Source organism: Ranitomeya variabilis, chromosome 1 (assembly GCF_051348905.1).
Source record: "Ranitomeya variabilis isolate aRanVar5 chromosome 1, aRanVar5.hap1, whole genome shotgun sequence".
In the NCBI taxonomy this organism is placed as follows: domain Eukaryota; kingdom Metazoa; phylum Chordata; class Amphibia; order Anura; family Dendrobatidae; genus Ranitomeya; species Ranitomeya variabilis.
The window spans coordinates 901,661,891-901,677,783 of NC_135232.1; the positions used below are offsets into that span (position 1 = coordinate 901,661,891).

Here is a 15,893-nt window from a genome sequence, read left to right on the forward strand (position 1 = left end):
AAAAATTGGAAATGTTTAATCTGATGGTTTACCCATACTGCCATCCTGAGGAATTGCTGGTGATTTCTGTGAACTGGAAGATGGTAGTATGCATCTTTTAGATCCAAGACCGACATATAGCACCTAGGAAACAAAAGCTTAGCTGTTGATTTAATGGATTCCATCTTAAAAGCGTGGTACTGAAGATATTTATTCAATTTACGTAAATTTATGATAGTCCTAAAGGACCCATCAGGTTTAGAGATTAAGAATAGCGGGGAATAAAACCACGTCTTCTCCTGATGTTGTGGTACTTCTTCAATAACTCGCTTTGTAAGCAATTGTTGAATCTTTAATTCTAAGGCCTGTTGTTGGGCTGGAGTGTCCAGTGATGTCATAACAAAATGATTTGGGGGAGTTCTCAAAAATTCTAATTTTAATCCTGACTCAACTACCCCCATTATCCAGGCACTAGAAGTTATCCTTTTCCATTCGGCTGAGAAGAACCTTAGTCTTCCCCCTACTGGTAGATCTGTTTTATTTGTAATTACGTCTACGTCTTGAGAAAGATGAAGGGTTTTTATAGTATCCACCTTTCTTCTTTTGATCCGACGTCTCCCAGTCACGATTGTATCCCTGCTGGTCTGACTGGAATTTTCTGAAGGGCATGCGTCTCCGGAAGGCATTCCTAAAAGTGGGATTAAAAGTTTTAGGAAATCCCTTCTTTCTGTCTTCTGCCTTTGCAAGGATGTCATCCAGCACCGGGCCGAATAGGTACTCACCCCTACACGGAAAGGAGCACAATTTGGCTTTTGCCTGAGCATCCCCCTTCCAGGTCTTTAGCCAAAGTGCCCGTCGGGCTGCGTTTGAGAGACCCGCCGATCTTGCAGCCAATTTCAGGGAATCAATCGAGGCATCCGCCAGATAAGCCGCTCCTTCTCTGACCTGAGACAGGGAGTTTAACAATTTATCCCTAGGTACTTTAGCTTTAAGTTGTTCTTCCAGCTGAGTTACCCAGACCATAACTGATCTTGCCATAAAGGTGCCTGCGATTGCGGGCTTAAAGGCTCCAGACGATGCTTCCCACACCTTCTTAAGGAGCATGTCAGCCTTTCTGTCTGAAGGATCTTTAAGGAGTCCTACATCCTCTAATGGTAGCGAGGCTGTTTTCGAGGTAGAGGCTACTGCCGCGTCTACTTTCGGGATTTTCATCCACTGGGATAAGGTGTCATCCTCAAAGGGGTACCTTCTTTTTGCGGCCGAAGGTAAGAACCCTTTATCCAGCTTGTCCCACTCCCGTCTGACCAGATCTTTAATGGTATCTACCACCGGGAAAGCTTTGCGACTTTTCTGGCTCAGCCCTGCGAACATGATCTCCTGGGTTGTTTTCGGTTCTTTACTCTCTGCCACACCCATAGTTGCACGGACTGCCTTAATTAAAGCCTCCATATTGTCGGTGGAAAAGCAAGGCCTTCCTTCCTCATCTGAGGAGGATGGTGATGAACTCTCCGAGCACTCACCCTCTTGCAACGAAGGGCTGGAATCGGATACCATTTCCATACTACTCTTCTCATGCCGTCTAGTTTTAAGGGACGATTTTATTTCTTCCCTTATTACTTCTCTCAAATCCGATACACGGAGGGGGGCCTCTTCCTCTAACGTACGGCATATACACAACTGACATAATTTCTTTAAATAGGTGTCAGGTAGTGGCGCCGTGCATAACGCACACTGCTTATGCCTAGACTTTGAGACCTTCTTCCCCTATAACAAAGCATAGTATAGAAGACAGTTGTATCAGCCAATGGCTCAGATATTAAACTCACCACTGCTGATGAAATTAGAGTACCGGTTTCTGAGGGGGTGAGGTGTGACGTGACGTCGGGTTGCCAGGATCCTGCTGCCCCCGTGCCACATCTCCACTACGAGATCTGCTGCTGCTCTTCTGTTCTCCTGTCGGTGTTCGGCGTCTCCTGTGGAAGACATGTTGCCGCACACCACTCACCAAGCGCTGCCATCTTTTCAAAGGTCCCGCGCTCCTCCTCCCGGTCTCCTCCTGAAGTCATTAGATCACTTCCGGGTCATAAGCGCCGACCTGCTCCTGCAGCGTCGCGCGCACGCGTGGACGACCCGGGGAGGCGTGCCTTCCCCCGGGAACGCCACCCTCGACCGCTCGGTCATGCCGCTCCTTGCCAGACGAGGGGGGAAGCTGAACACAGGACTTCCCCCGACGCTGCTTCCGGGCCCCCGACTCTGCCGTTCTCACCTGGACACTGCACAGAGGCTTGGCGGACCCGGGTAAGTGAACGAAAACCTGTAGGCTCCCGCCGTCCGGACAGGAACCCAAACTGGAGGGCGAGGGGGACCGCCCCTTTTTGACCTGTAGGTTCCTGTCCGGAAGGTGGGCGGATCCCCTCTCTCGTTGTGGGTGCTGTCGTGGCGATAGGAAAAAAGCCAATATGCTAAATGACTTTTTTTCATCAGTATTTACAAAAGAAAATCCCATGGCAGACAAAATGACTAGTGATAAAAATTCCCCATCAAATGTCACCTGCTTAACCCAGCAGGAAGTACAGCGGCGTCTAAAAATCACAAAAATTGACAAATCTCCGGGCCCGGATGGGATACACCCCCGAGTACTGCAGGAACTAAGTACAGTCATTGATAGACCATTATTTTTAATCTTTAAAGACTCCATAATAACAGGGTCTGTACCACAGGACTGGCGTATAGCAAATGTGGTGCCAATATTCAAAAAAGGGGCAAAAACTGAACTCGGTAATTATAGGCCAGTAAGCTTAACCTCTACTGTGGGTAAAATCCTGGAGGGCATTCTAAGGGATACTATACTGGAGTATCTGAAGAGGAATAACCTCATGACCCAGTATCAGCACGGGTTTACTAGGGACCGTTCATGTCAGACTAATTTGATCAGCTTCTATTAAGAGGTAAGTTCCGGACTGGACCAAGGGAACCCAGTGGACATAGTGTATATGGACTTTTCCAAAGCTTTTGATACGGTGCCACACAAAAGGTTGTTACATAAAATGAGAGTAATGGGGATAGGGGAAAATATGTGTAAGTGGGTTGAGAGCTGGCTCAGGGATAGGAAACAAAGGGTGGTTATTAATGGAGCACACTCGGACTGGGTTGCGGTTAGCAGTGGGGTACCACAGGGGTCAGTATTGGGCCCTCTTCTTTTTAACATATTTATTAATGACCTTGTATGGGGCATTCAGAGTAGAATTTCAATACTTGCAGATGACACTAAACTCTGCAGGGTAATCAATACAGGGGAGGACAATTTTATATTACAGGATGATTTATGTAAACTAGAAGCTTGGGCTGATAAATGGCAAATGAGCTTTAATGGGGATAAATGTAAGGTCATGCACTTGGGTAGAAGAAATAAGATGTATAACTATGTGCTTAATTCTAAAACTCTGAGCAAAACACTCAATGAAAAAGACCTGGGTGTATGGGTGGATGACAAACTCATTCAGTGGCCAGTGTCAGGCAGCTGCTACAAAGGCAAATAAAATAATGGAATGTATTAAAAGAGGCATAGATGCTCATGACGAGAACATAATTTTACCTCTATACAAGTCACTAGTTCGACCACACTTAGAATACTGTGTACAGTTCTGGTCTCCGGTGTATAAGAAAGACATAGCTGAACTGGAGCGGGTGCAGAGAAGAGCGACCAAGGTTATTAGAGGACTGGGGGGGTCTGCAATACCAAGATAGGTTATTACACTTGGGGCTATTTAGTTTGGAAAAACGAAGACTAAGGGGTGATCTTATTTTAATGTATAAATACATGAGGGGACAGTACAAAGACCTTTCTGATGATCTTTTTAAGCATAGACCTGAGACAGGGACAAGGGGGCATCCTCTACGTCTGGAGGAAAGAAGGTTTAAGCATAATAACAGACGCGGATTCTTTACTGTAAGAGCAGTGAGACTATGGAACTCTCTGCCGTATGATGTTGTAATGAGTGATTCATTAATTAAATTTAAGAGGGGACTGGATACCTTTCTGGAAAAGTATAATGTTACAGGGTATATACACTAGATTCCTTGATAAGGCGTTGATCCAGGGAACTAGTCTGATTGCCGTATGTGGAGTCGGGAAGGAATTTTTTTTCCCCAATGTGGAGTTACTCTTTGCCACATGGTTTTTTTTTGCCTTCCTCTGGATCAACATGTTAGGGCATGTTAGGTTAGGCTATGGGTTGAACTAGATGGACTTACAGTCTTCCTTCAACCTTAATAACTATGTAACTATGTAATATGTCGCACAATTTTTTCCATCACTCGAGGTTGCACTAAAATATTGCAAATTTCGGCATTTTCACCAAGCTACGCCAAAACTGGCAGGAGTGGGCCATGATGCCACAGCTAGTTCATGAGCTGTGGTGTAACTTAAGCCATGGTCACACGAGAGAGAATGGGGTTGATTATGCCAAGGACACTCCGATCAGTTTGCTCAGTGTCAGCATAGTGTGATCCAATTCTCTTGGATTAAGAGAACCGTAGCACAGGTGAGAAGATGGAGAATAACATTCCTTCATCTTCTCCATTGTATGAGTCCGCGGAAACGTTAATGTGGAAGAAGAAAGAAGAAGAATCGATCAGCAATGCCCCATTGAATTATATTGGTACGAGTGATTATAATATAGGGCTTACACCACAAGTTTTACTCTAGTACTTGACTGAAATAAGATCTGCAGTAAGGATCAGGAAGGCACATGCCAATTAATGACTCAGGAGTGTCTGACTCGAGCATGCCCCCTCATAAAAACTGGTGTGAACAATGCCGGTCTGAGTTTACATCTGGCTGCCACCAGAGACAACAGCTGATCATGGGGGTACCGGGTGTAGAACTACAACTGATCTGCTATCGATGACCTATCCTGTGGACAAATCATCAATACTTATGCCCAGACTACTCTTTCAATAATTTTGTTGCATCTGTCAACTGCAGAAGTATACTCCAGGGCACTTGGCCGCATGCTTTCCTCCACACTTTTCTTATATTCTGGTTATGCTCTGATTACATTGCATTAAAATATACGAGAGAAAGGACAGTAGACTGATGTGTCAAATGCTTTATATTTTAATAGATATGAGCTTTTTAAGTCTTAAATCTGGACTTTACAAATGTTAATGAACAACATGTAATTACAGTATTTGTCAATAAAAATATTTTTTTCCTAAAAATACAAAATGGGCACATTTTATATTTCACAATGTCTAACAATTACAGTAAACCTCTTGGGCTGCAGGAGAACCAGCCCACATTTCTAAAAAAAAAATAAAAAAATGATATAGTGACAACAGTGCAACTTTTTTTATTCCACATGTCATAATAAATATGTGAAACCTCTGGAATAGGGTAAATGAAATGAGTTGGACAACATCTTTAATTCAGAATGATCAGGAAAAAACAAAACAAAGAATATTGGACTTTTTAGTTATAAAACTTAACACAAAAATATACTTGTTGACTGTTGGAAACCGAAAGATTATTTCTCCCTTTATAAAGGGAATTTGTCATTAGATCATAGGACACTAAATCACTATTTGATATAATGCTGGGGTCTAGTAATCTAAATACGACCATCCCAGAAACTAAATAAATGACCAGAGTAGAGAGTGAGACCTTAGATTATGGATCTGGTTTTGACTCTGTGCAGGTAATTTCTTACAACATTAACCTGAACTTTAATTGGACTTCACTTTATTACTAAAAAACTGTAGATGCTATGTTACTGCAACTTCTAGTATGATTACATATTAATGATTAGTGCTTACTAAATAGTCATACTTCTGGTATAAACGGGAGCTACATCTTGTAATACCTTACACATATTAGGGCTTATTCACACAACCAAATAGTTATTTTCTGATGTTACGTCTCAGTCCGAACACTGTTTTCCTGACCCCTAATAGCATCATACTATATAGCCCTAAAACTGTAACCTGGACCAGGAAACATGCTTCCCCTTTAAGTATGGGTTCACATACTTTGTAAAAATTACACCAGGGAGCTGACCTAGTAATCCGCAATGAAATATTCAGATTTCTGTTACTTGCGTATTTCATGATGTATTTTCATTAACTCCTTTTTCATGCTCGTTTCTTCCAAGTCTGCCAAAAAGGGCAAAAACTGGGGCAAAGCAGGGACATGATTCTACAGCTCATCTAATTCATGATGAGCTGTGGCATTACTTAACCAAGAAACCTTACTACAGTCATGGACTAGAGTCAGATTTTTGGAGTGGCGCACACCACTTGTCTGATGCTCCTAATGCATAAAGAAATATCACCTCTTCAAGATTCAGGACAGTCTGAGTCCAACACGCCATTTATTAGGACTGGTGAGAAAATAGTCAGCCTAGAAGAATCTAACACTCGAGCCAAACACTCGACAGTATTAAAATGTGCTAGATGTATCAATGATTCATGCAGTTTTCAGAAATCTGGCATTTTTTTTTTTTTACACTGTTTAGTTAAAGGGGTATTCCAATCTCCAAGATCCCATCCAAATATGTAGTAGGTATAATAATATTAGCAAATACCTCCAATTAGAAATGCAGCATAGTTTTTCTGATTTGTTATGTCTTACCTCATGTGCAGGCATTGCAGTAGCTTATCCATAATTACGACCACTAACAGCTACATATCACTATATGAGTGGTAGTAACCATGGATAAGCTACTGCAATGCCCCGCACATGGGTTAAGCAATATAGCAAATCAGAAGAACTATACTACATTTCTAATTGTAATTATTTGCAAATATTATTATTATACCTTCTACATATTGGGATAGGATCTTGGAGCTGGGAATACCCCTTTAAGTTTATCAAAAACGATTAGCTGGCTTACTTTGTACTAGAAATTTGTTAAAACTGTGGCAGATGTTCGGTACAATGGTGCCACTCACTGTGCCTCACCCCTTTCCAAATAAGCCATGTTCCTGGTCGGACAAGGCACTAATAGTCTAAAACATAAAAACCGATGCAAGTCATGAACAACAGTTGACTGATGCAAATTGGGCCCAAACTCTGGTGCTTTTGACTTGATTAATGTCCCCGAAGTGTGAAATCACTTTAGTGCTGAATTGAGAAGTTCATATATAATTGTCCAAATACGGACAGATTATTACGGACTGACTGCGGAACTCCTGACGTCACTCTGTAGCCACACATACAGGTACTTCTCACAAAATTAGAATATCAAAAAGTTAATTTCAGTTCATCAATACAAAAAGTGAAACTCATTATATAGTCATTACAGAGTGATCTATTTCAAGTGTTTATTTCTATTAATGTTGATGATTATGGCTTACAGCCAATGAAAACCCAAAAGTCATCTCAGTAGATTAGAATAATGAACAAAACACCTGCAAAGGCTTCCTAAGCATTTAAAAAGGTCCCTTAGTCTGTTTCAGTAGACTCCACAATCTTGGGGAAGACTGCCGACTTAACAGATGTCCAGAAGGCAGTCACTGACACACTCCACAAGGAGTTAAGCCACAAAAGGTCTAAAGAAGCTGGCTGTTCAGAGTGCTGGATCCAAGCATATTAATGGAAAGTTGAGAAGAAAAAAGTGCACAAGCAACAGGGATAACCGCAGGCTTGAATGGATTGTTAAGAAAAGGCCATTCAAAAAATTTGGGGAAGATTCACAAGGAGTGGACTGCTGCTGGAGTCATTGCTTCAAGAGCCACCAGAGACACAGATGTATCCAGGACATGGGCTACAAGTGACACATTCCTTGTGTCAAGCCACTCATGACCAATAGACAACACCAGAAGCGTCTTACCTGGGCCAAGGAGAAAAAGAACTGGACTGTTGCTCAGTGGTCCAAGGTGTTTTCAGTTGAAAGTAAATTTTACATCTCATTTGGAAATCAAGGTCCCAGAGTCTGGAGGAAGAGTGGAGAGGCCATAATTCAAGCTACTTGAGGTGTAGTGTGAAGTTTCCACAATCAGTGATGGTTTGGAGAGCCATTTCATCTGCTGGTGTAGGTCCACTGTGTTTTATCAAGACCAAAGTCAGCGCAGCCGTCTACCAGGAAATTTTTAGAGCACTTCATGCTTCCCTCTGCAGACAAGCTTTTGGAGATGGAAATTTCATTCTCCAGCAGGACATGGCACCTGTCCACACTGCCAAAAGTACTAATACCTGGTTTAAAAACAACAGTATCACTGTGCTTGAATGACCAGCAAACTCGCCTGCCCTTAACCCCATAGAGAATCTATGGGATATTGTCAAGAGGAAGATGAGAGACACCAGATCCAATGCAGATGAGCTGAAGGCTGCTATCAAAGCAACCTGGGCTTCCATAACACCTCAGCAGTGCCACAGGCTGATCGCCTCCATGCTACACCGCATTGATGCAGTAATTGATGCAGAAGGAGCCCCGACCAAGTATTGAATGTTTTTACTGAACATACATTTCAGTAGGCCAAAAAAATTCCAAGTGAGGCCATTTTTCAAGCTGGTGTTATAAAGTATTCTAATTCACTGAGATAATGACTCTTGGGTTTTCATTGGCTGTAAGCCATAATCATTAACAGAAATAAACAAGTGAAATAGATCACTCGGTTTATAATAACTCTATACAATATATGTGTTACATTTTTTGTATTTAAGAACTGAAATAAATTAACTTTTTGATGATATTCTAATTTTGTGAGACACACCTGTATATCCAAGACACTTTCATGTTTGGAGCCGGAGGCCCATGGTCAGTCTGTAAATTCTGAAAAATTGCTGGTTAGTGTTACTTACAGGCCACCGATTATTGTGATAGATAATCTGGCCAGTCCTGCTTTATTGTGTGAAATTTGATGGAGCAATTACGAGAATGTCTGCCAAAATGCTAAACCGCCCACACAAAGTAAAGTACCCATGCAAATTCAGATTGTAAATATTAAGGTGGGGTTGTGTATCCTGGGGATTCTCTTTGGTGCAATACCTTATGTCGTACTGACTTCTTGTATCTTTGAACTTCATTTCCATGGAACAACAATCTGACCAAGAAAAGTACATGTACGCGCCAACTAGATATATTCCCTTAGTAATAAGACGTTCATTTGATGAGTGCTTTAAGCTCTACATAGTGCTACTATCCACATTATCTATAAAATAAGTCAGAAGTTACTAAATCAATTAGGCTGGTGTTAATGACGACTTTGGCAGTGTGATTTTCGGGGCAGCTCACTTGCACTGAAACGTTTGTGGCTTTCTAGCTATGTTTGCTTTTTAGTCACACTTCAACAGAAATGAATGAGAAAAGTTATGAGAAAACCTTTGCTCCGCTTTTAGCTCCAAGTCGTGCTAAAATTACAATAACTAGTATCATTTACTTTTAAAGGTGCAACTTTGAAGTAGGCCAACATGAAACATTCCCATAAGTAGTGCAGCGGCAGGCACCCAAAGGTGCTGTACAATTATGTAATACATAGTATTGCATTATACACAAAAAAGGTGCATAGTGGCCCAGAAATTAAATCACTCATTACCCTGAGGTTAAAGTTCAATTATCTATAATATATGAAAAATATATATGTTTCCTTCATAGGGCGCTGCATAAACAAAGCATGTAAAATGCCCTGACTAGTTCTTAGTTGTACGGATCTTTTGTGGCAGTGGCAGCTTGAGGGATCCTCGGTCATAGATCTATTTTTTCTTCATATGGACAAACACAGGCGGCTCTTTGGCTTTCCATGTATGGTTTACATCCCAAATGTATGACTGCATCAAACAGAAGTGCCACCGTGGATTCACAAGCTAAGGAAGAGAAAAAGAGTACATATAAAGAGATAATTTACAAAGTGTACATTCCCGGTTTTAACTTCTACCATTGATTTTCAGTTAGAAAACATGTTCAGCTATACTGTATTTATACCTTTCCCAGTGTAGGACATACTGGGTCGTCAGATAGGGGTGCAAGCTGTGTTTTACAGCCATACCTGCTATCGGAGCTAGCTCTGATCACTGCGGTTTAAGACATTCAAATGCCACTGTTGGAGATTGACAGCAGAATTTAAGTGTCATGATCCCGGTGGCGTGACAATTTGGTCCCCCATCACAAGGTCTAGTCGATGGGTTGACGTTGCAGTACTGGGCCTAGTGAAAGCCACAGTTGCTGCCATTTGTTTACACCCACGAAGCATAGCCACAGTCAAAATTTCATTGTCATTTCTTCTAGTTCCTGAAATATCCATCAAACTAGTAAACCAGTTTGTGTAAAGTGCATAGTTCCCTCGACTATCTATTAGGTCACACCAATAAAAGATGGCCACAGTCCACTTCTCTTTTCCTACTTGGTGGAGGCTATAGATCGCCACAGGACAATGTTACTATGCGGGTGTTGCTGCCTCCTACTGGCTGCACATATCTGTAGTGTTCTGTCAGGTTAGAAAACTCGAACCCACCCGAGACATTACTGTGAAACCCTAACGTTGCAGTTACTTTCATGGTCCCTGGATCACAGCGCTTACTTCATGTGTAGTGATGTCACCACTGGAAATAAACAATTGGGCTATATGAGATGTCCCCACACAACTGTCACACAGCAAAAACCATGGGGCTGACACGAAGACTAGATGACAGAAGACTGAGTGCTCCTTGTACAATTGCCCTCACCTTGAACACTTTCAGAAATGCCCAGTGTTTTCTGGACATCCCTGCAGATTTTAGAGAGGCAGCTCTGGAACTGCTCATCACAGTCATTCTTCAGATTGCCGCATGTGTCGTAGCAGCGGTCATGCTGGTTGCAACACCTAGTCATGGAGGGAATGCCAACGTCAAACTGGGAAAAGAAAAAAAAAAAAAGTTACCCATGATTGTTATTTGTAATAAGTTAGAGGACATTATATATTGCATGTGCTCCTGGAATAACTAAGTGAATGCACAAACTACTAAAGGGAATCTGGTTTTTGCTTCTTAGGCCGGGGTCACACTAGACCGTAATACGGACGAGTGCTATGCGATAAAAAAATCGCATAGCACTCGGCCCAATGTTAATCTATGGTGCAGCTCCCATCATCCGATATTTTCTCCACCGTATTTCGGATCCGAGGGAACTCGCAGCAGGCTGCGATTGTCAGCGTATCTCGGCCGAGACTCGCCAATGAAAGTCTATGGGTGCGAGAAAAAATCGGATTACACACGGACCATGCGTGTGCATTGCGAGAAATACGCAGCGGTGTTCTATAGAAAAGCCGGTAATTCAATTGCCGGCTTTGCATTTCTCCTTCACAAACCCGACAGGATATGAGACATGGTTTACATACAGTAAACCATCTCATATCCCCATTTTTTTTGCATATTCCACACTACTAATGTTAGTAGTGTGTATGTGCAAAATTTCAGCACTGTAGCTGCTAAAATAAAGGGTTAAATGGCGGAAAAAATTGGCGTGGGCTCCCGCGCAATTTTCTCCGCCAGAATGGTAAAGCCAGTGACTGAGGGCAGATATTAATAGCCAGGAGAGGGTCCATGGTTATTGGCCCCCCCCCTGTGGCTAAAAACATCTGCCCCCAGCCACCCCAGAAAAGGCACATCTGGAAGATGCGCCTATTCTGGCACTTGGCCACTCTCTTCCCACTCCCTGTAGCGGTGGGATATGGGGTAATGAAGGGTTAATGCCACCTTGCTATTGGAAGGTGACATTAAGCCAGATTAATAATGGAGAGGCGTCAATTATGTCACCTATCCATTATTAATCCAATTGTTTGAAAGGGTTAAAAAAAACACACACACGATTAAAAAGTATTTTAATGAAATAAACACAGCGGTTGTTTTAATATTTTATTGCTCTCTCATTCCATTTTCAGACCCTCGCTTGGCAAAACAATAAACACACAAGATACATACCCTCTCTGATGAACTGTCACGTCCCACGAAGTAATCCATCTGAAGGGGTTAACTAATATTACAGGCAGAGCTGCGATAAACCACTCGCTCGTGCCTGTAATCCCCGGGTGCTGAAAGGAAAGCAGTGATCTATACTTACATTCAGTCGCGGTGATGCGCCCCTGCTGGATGTTCTCATGAACTGCAGCCTGGGAACTTTTTCCCACGCTCCAGGTCATATGAGGACATCCACCAGGAGGCGCATCACCGCGACTGAAGGTAACTATAGGTCATTGACCTACATTTCATTCAGTCGCGGTGATGCGCCCCCTGGTGGATGTCCTCATATGACCTGGAGCGTGGGAAAAAGTTCCCAGGCTGCAGTTCATGAGAACATCCAGCAGGGGCGCATCACCGCGACTGAATGTAAGTATAGATCACTGCTTTCCTTTCAGCACCCGGGGATTACAGGCACGAGCGAGTGGTTTATCGCAGCTCTGCCTGTAATATTAGTTAACCCCTTCAGATGGATTACTTCGTGGGACGTGACAGTTCATCAGAGAGGGTATGTATCTTGTGTGTTTATTGTTTTGCCAAGCGAGGGTCTGAAAATGGAATGAGAGAGCAATAAAATATTAAAACAACCGCTGTGTTTATTTCATTAAAATACTTTTTAATCATGTGTGTGTGTGTTTTTTAACCCTTTCAAACAATTGGATTAATAATGGATAGGTGACATAATTGACGCCTCTCCATTATTAATCTGGCTTAATGTCACCTTACAATAGCAAGGTGGCATTAACCCTTCATTACCCCATATCCCACCGCTACAGGGAGTGGGAAGAGAGTGGCCAAGTGCCAGAATAGGCGCATCTTCCAGATGTGCCTTTTCTGGGGTGGCTGGGGGCAGATGTTTTTAGCCACAGGGGGGGGGCCAATAACCATGGACCCTCTCCTGGCTATTAATATCTGCCCTCAGTCACTGGCTTTACCATTCTGGCGGAGAAAATTGCGCGGGAGCCCACGCCAATTTTTTCCGCCATTTAACCCTTTATTTTAGCAGCTACAGTGCTGAAATTTTGCACATACACACTACTAACATTAGTAGTGTGGAATATTCAAAAAAAAGGGGGATATGAGATGGTTTACTGTATGAAAACCATGTCTCATATCCTGTCGGGTTTGTGAAGGAGAAACGAAAAGCCGGCAATTGAATTACCGACTTTTCACAGATATCGCGCTGAATGAAATCTAAATACAGAATATATATATATATGTGTCTCAATGATATATATATATATATATATATATACTGTATATATGTTTTCCCGAACATTTGAGCACATAAATCCATTAGATGTCGGTTTTGCAAGCCTGCGAGAAAATCTCGGCATACGGATGCCATACGGATGTCACACGGATGTCACACGGATCATTTGATGCGAGGAAATCGCATCCTCGCACTGCACACGGATCACTGTTTTTGAAACATTTGTGCGATTCTCGGCCGTGAAAAACGGACCGTTTTTTTATACGTTAAGTGTGTCCCCGGCCTTAATCTGAGATCAGCATGATGCAGAGGCAGAGACTCGGATTCCAGTGATGTGTCACCTACTGGGCTGCTTATAGTTTTAATAAAATCAGTGTTTTATCAGCGGTTACTTATCACTACAGGACTAGTACTCCTGCTTTGTGTAATCGTGCCCCCACCACTGATGAGCAGGTTTCTGCCTACGCACAGTGTACACAGGAAGCTGCCAATCAGTAGTGTGGATGGGGTCATACAGAACAGACAGATTTTATCGTATGAAGCACCCAGTAAGTGATGCATCCTTGGAATCATGGTCCCCTTCTCTACATTAGGTCATTCTCAGATTAGAGAAGTGACAAAGACATACTTCTTATTCAATTATACACTGGTTAAAAGGTATTTAAAAAACAATTGAGAAATTTGACACCTTAGTGACATAATACCTTTTTTTTTTTTTTCTTTTTTTATTACTACATAGGATTTTTTTTATTGTACTTAAATCTGCACCTCTAGAAATATAAATCAAGGAATGTCTCTGAAATAGAGTGCTTATATTGCTTTCCCATGATCTGACATTTATTTTCATGCATAAATAAATGTAGGTTTGCTGCCATTATTGCTGTAGGTAACATAGCGCTCCCTGAGCCAAGAGTATACAGCAAGTGAGCAGACAGGAGCAGCATGAAACCACTTCTGTCTCTGTGGAGAGCCTGGTAATCACTGACACCTATCAGCAGCCTGCAAATAGCGAATCATTCTCTTATTAAAAGCCTGTCATTCTCTATAGCAGCAGGGACCAGCTGTAATATGAAGGGTTTTCAGCTAGTGTACAATGTAATGAGAGTGCGCAGTGCAAAAGATGGACACCTAGGAGCAAGCATGGACCATGGCCAGTCCTGGCTGCTCTTACTATATGACTATATGTACCATTGCTAATGAAAGATTTACAAGAATGATTACGGTAACAACCAGACCCCTGCAGTATCTTTTCTGTACACCAGGCGGTATATTTTACTAGTGCGACAACCCCTTTAAAAATAAATGAATGTTTGCCATCATTTTTAATTGCACTGTATCAAGTAGGGATTGGTTTTCGTTTAGGACCCTCACTTAGAGCAGGCAATAAATACAACAAATATGGCCTTTTGTTTTAAAGACCCCAACATGTCTGCATTATCTGGACAGCCCATTAGATATTCAAGTAACCCCTTCCCGCACAGCAAATTTCCCAGACCCATAGTTTTTTTGGTTTTTTATTTTATTTTTCTGTACTCAGCCGTATTGCGGGTTTTTTTTTTTTTCTTTGCGGTAGTTGTACTTTTGAATGACACCATTCACTACCATCTAGTGGACCAGAGAACGGGAAAAAATTCCAAGTGAGGTTAAATTTTGAAACCCCCCCCGCAATTCTGACATTGTTTTTGTGACGTACATTGTATGGTAAAAACGACTTTGCACCATAATTGTGCTTATCAGTACGATTACAGCGATACCAAGTCACATTTCTTTTACGGTTTTAATGGTGACGAAAAAAATCAAATATGAACGAAAAATTGTGTGTGTTGTATCGCCATTTTCAGAGATCCATAACGTTTTTATTTTTCATGTGATGAAGCTCTGTGATGGCTTATTTTTTGCGGGGCGAGACAATGTTTTTATTGATCCTATTTTGGAATTTATATGACATTTTAATCCCTTGTTACAACTTTTGTGGCATTGCAGTTACCCAAAAACGTAATCCTGGCGTTCCTGAATATTTTCTGTTTATGATGTTTACTAAATGGGTTCATTATTTTAATGCTGAAAAAGGATCATGGACCGCACCTCCAAAAAAAAATAAAAATAAAAAATCATACATTGATTTAAAGCCGCTAGGCAAAAATATATAACTGAAGATGAGGTTCTTAGCTTAACATTCTGATCAGACTGTGTGAAGCCCACTGCCATGTCACGGCAAACCCCTCAGTGGGTCCTAACTTTTGATGCCTTAAAAGGAGCGGAGTCGGGCACAAACCATGGCTGCAGCAACAGTGCACCAGAAGGGCGGGTGGCCCGATGCCTCACAGTGCCCATGCTCCTAGATTGAGTCCCCATGACTCCAGACCGCATCACCCCACAAGCACAACAACAATGGCCGCCACACAGCACCAACACCAAATGAAAGGAGCAAAAACTCACCTTCCACAAGCTCTGAAACGAAAGCAAAAATAGGCAAGACTCCCTTTTGGAATCTACTGTTAATTTAAAATCACCTTTGCCAAATAGAAGGAAAGCCAGTCCAAGAAAGGGAACAGATCATGCAATACGCTGAAAGGAGCATGGACAGCACCTCCAAAAATCATACATTCATCTTATGCCGCTAGGCAAAAATATATATAACAGAACATTTTTTTGGATGTGTGGTCCATGACCTTTTTTCAGCATATTACATGATCTACCCTCTTCACTTGGACCAGCACTCCTCCAATTGGGCACAGGTGGTTTTAATTAGCAAGAGGCTGCAATAGG

At 42.1% G+C, this 15,893-nt stretch overlaps 1 protein-coding gene across 1 annotated transcript in view; it reads right to left on the reverse strand.

Moving 5' to 3' along the window:
* Positions 1-5,078: 5,078 nt before the first annotated feature.
* The window catches only part of PLA2G12A (phospholipase A2 group XIIA), a 44,187-nt gene continuing 33,372 nt past the window's right edge, over positions 5,079-15,893 (reverse strand). Inside the window, exons 3-4 of the mRNA XM_077278939.1 lie at positions 10,643-10,808; positions 5,079-9,784 (exon numbers count right to left, since the gene is read on the reverse strand). Coding sequence (XP_077135054.1) covers positions 9,666-9,784; positions 10,643-10,808 — 285 coding nt within the window. The 3' untranslated portion in view covers positions 5,079-9,665. The remainder of the gene's footprint in view (positions 9,785-10,642; positions 10,809-15,893) is intronic.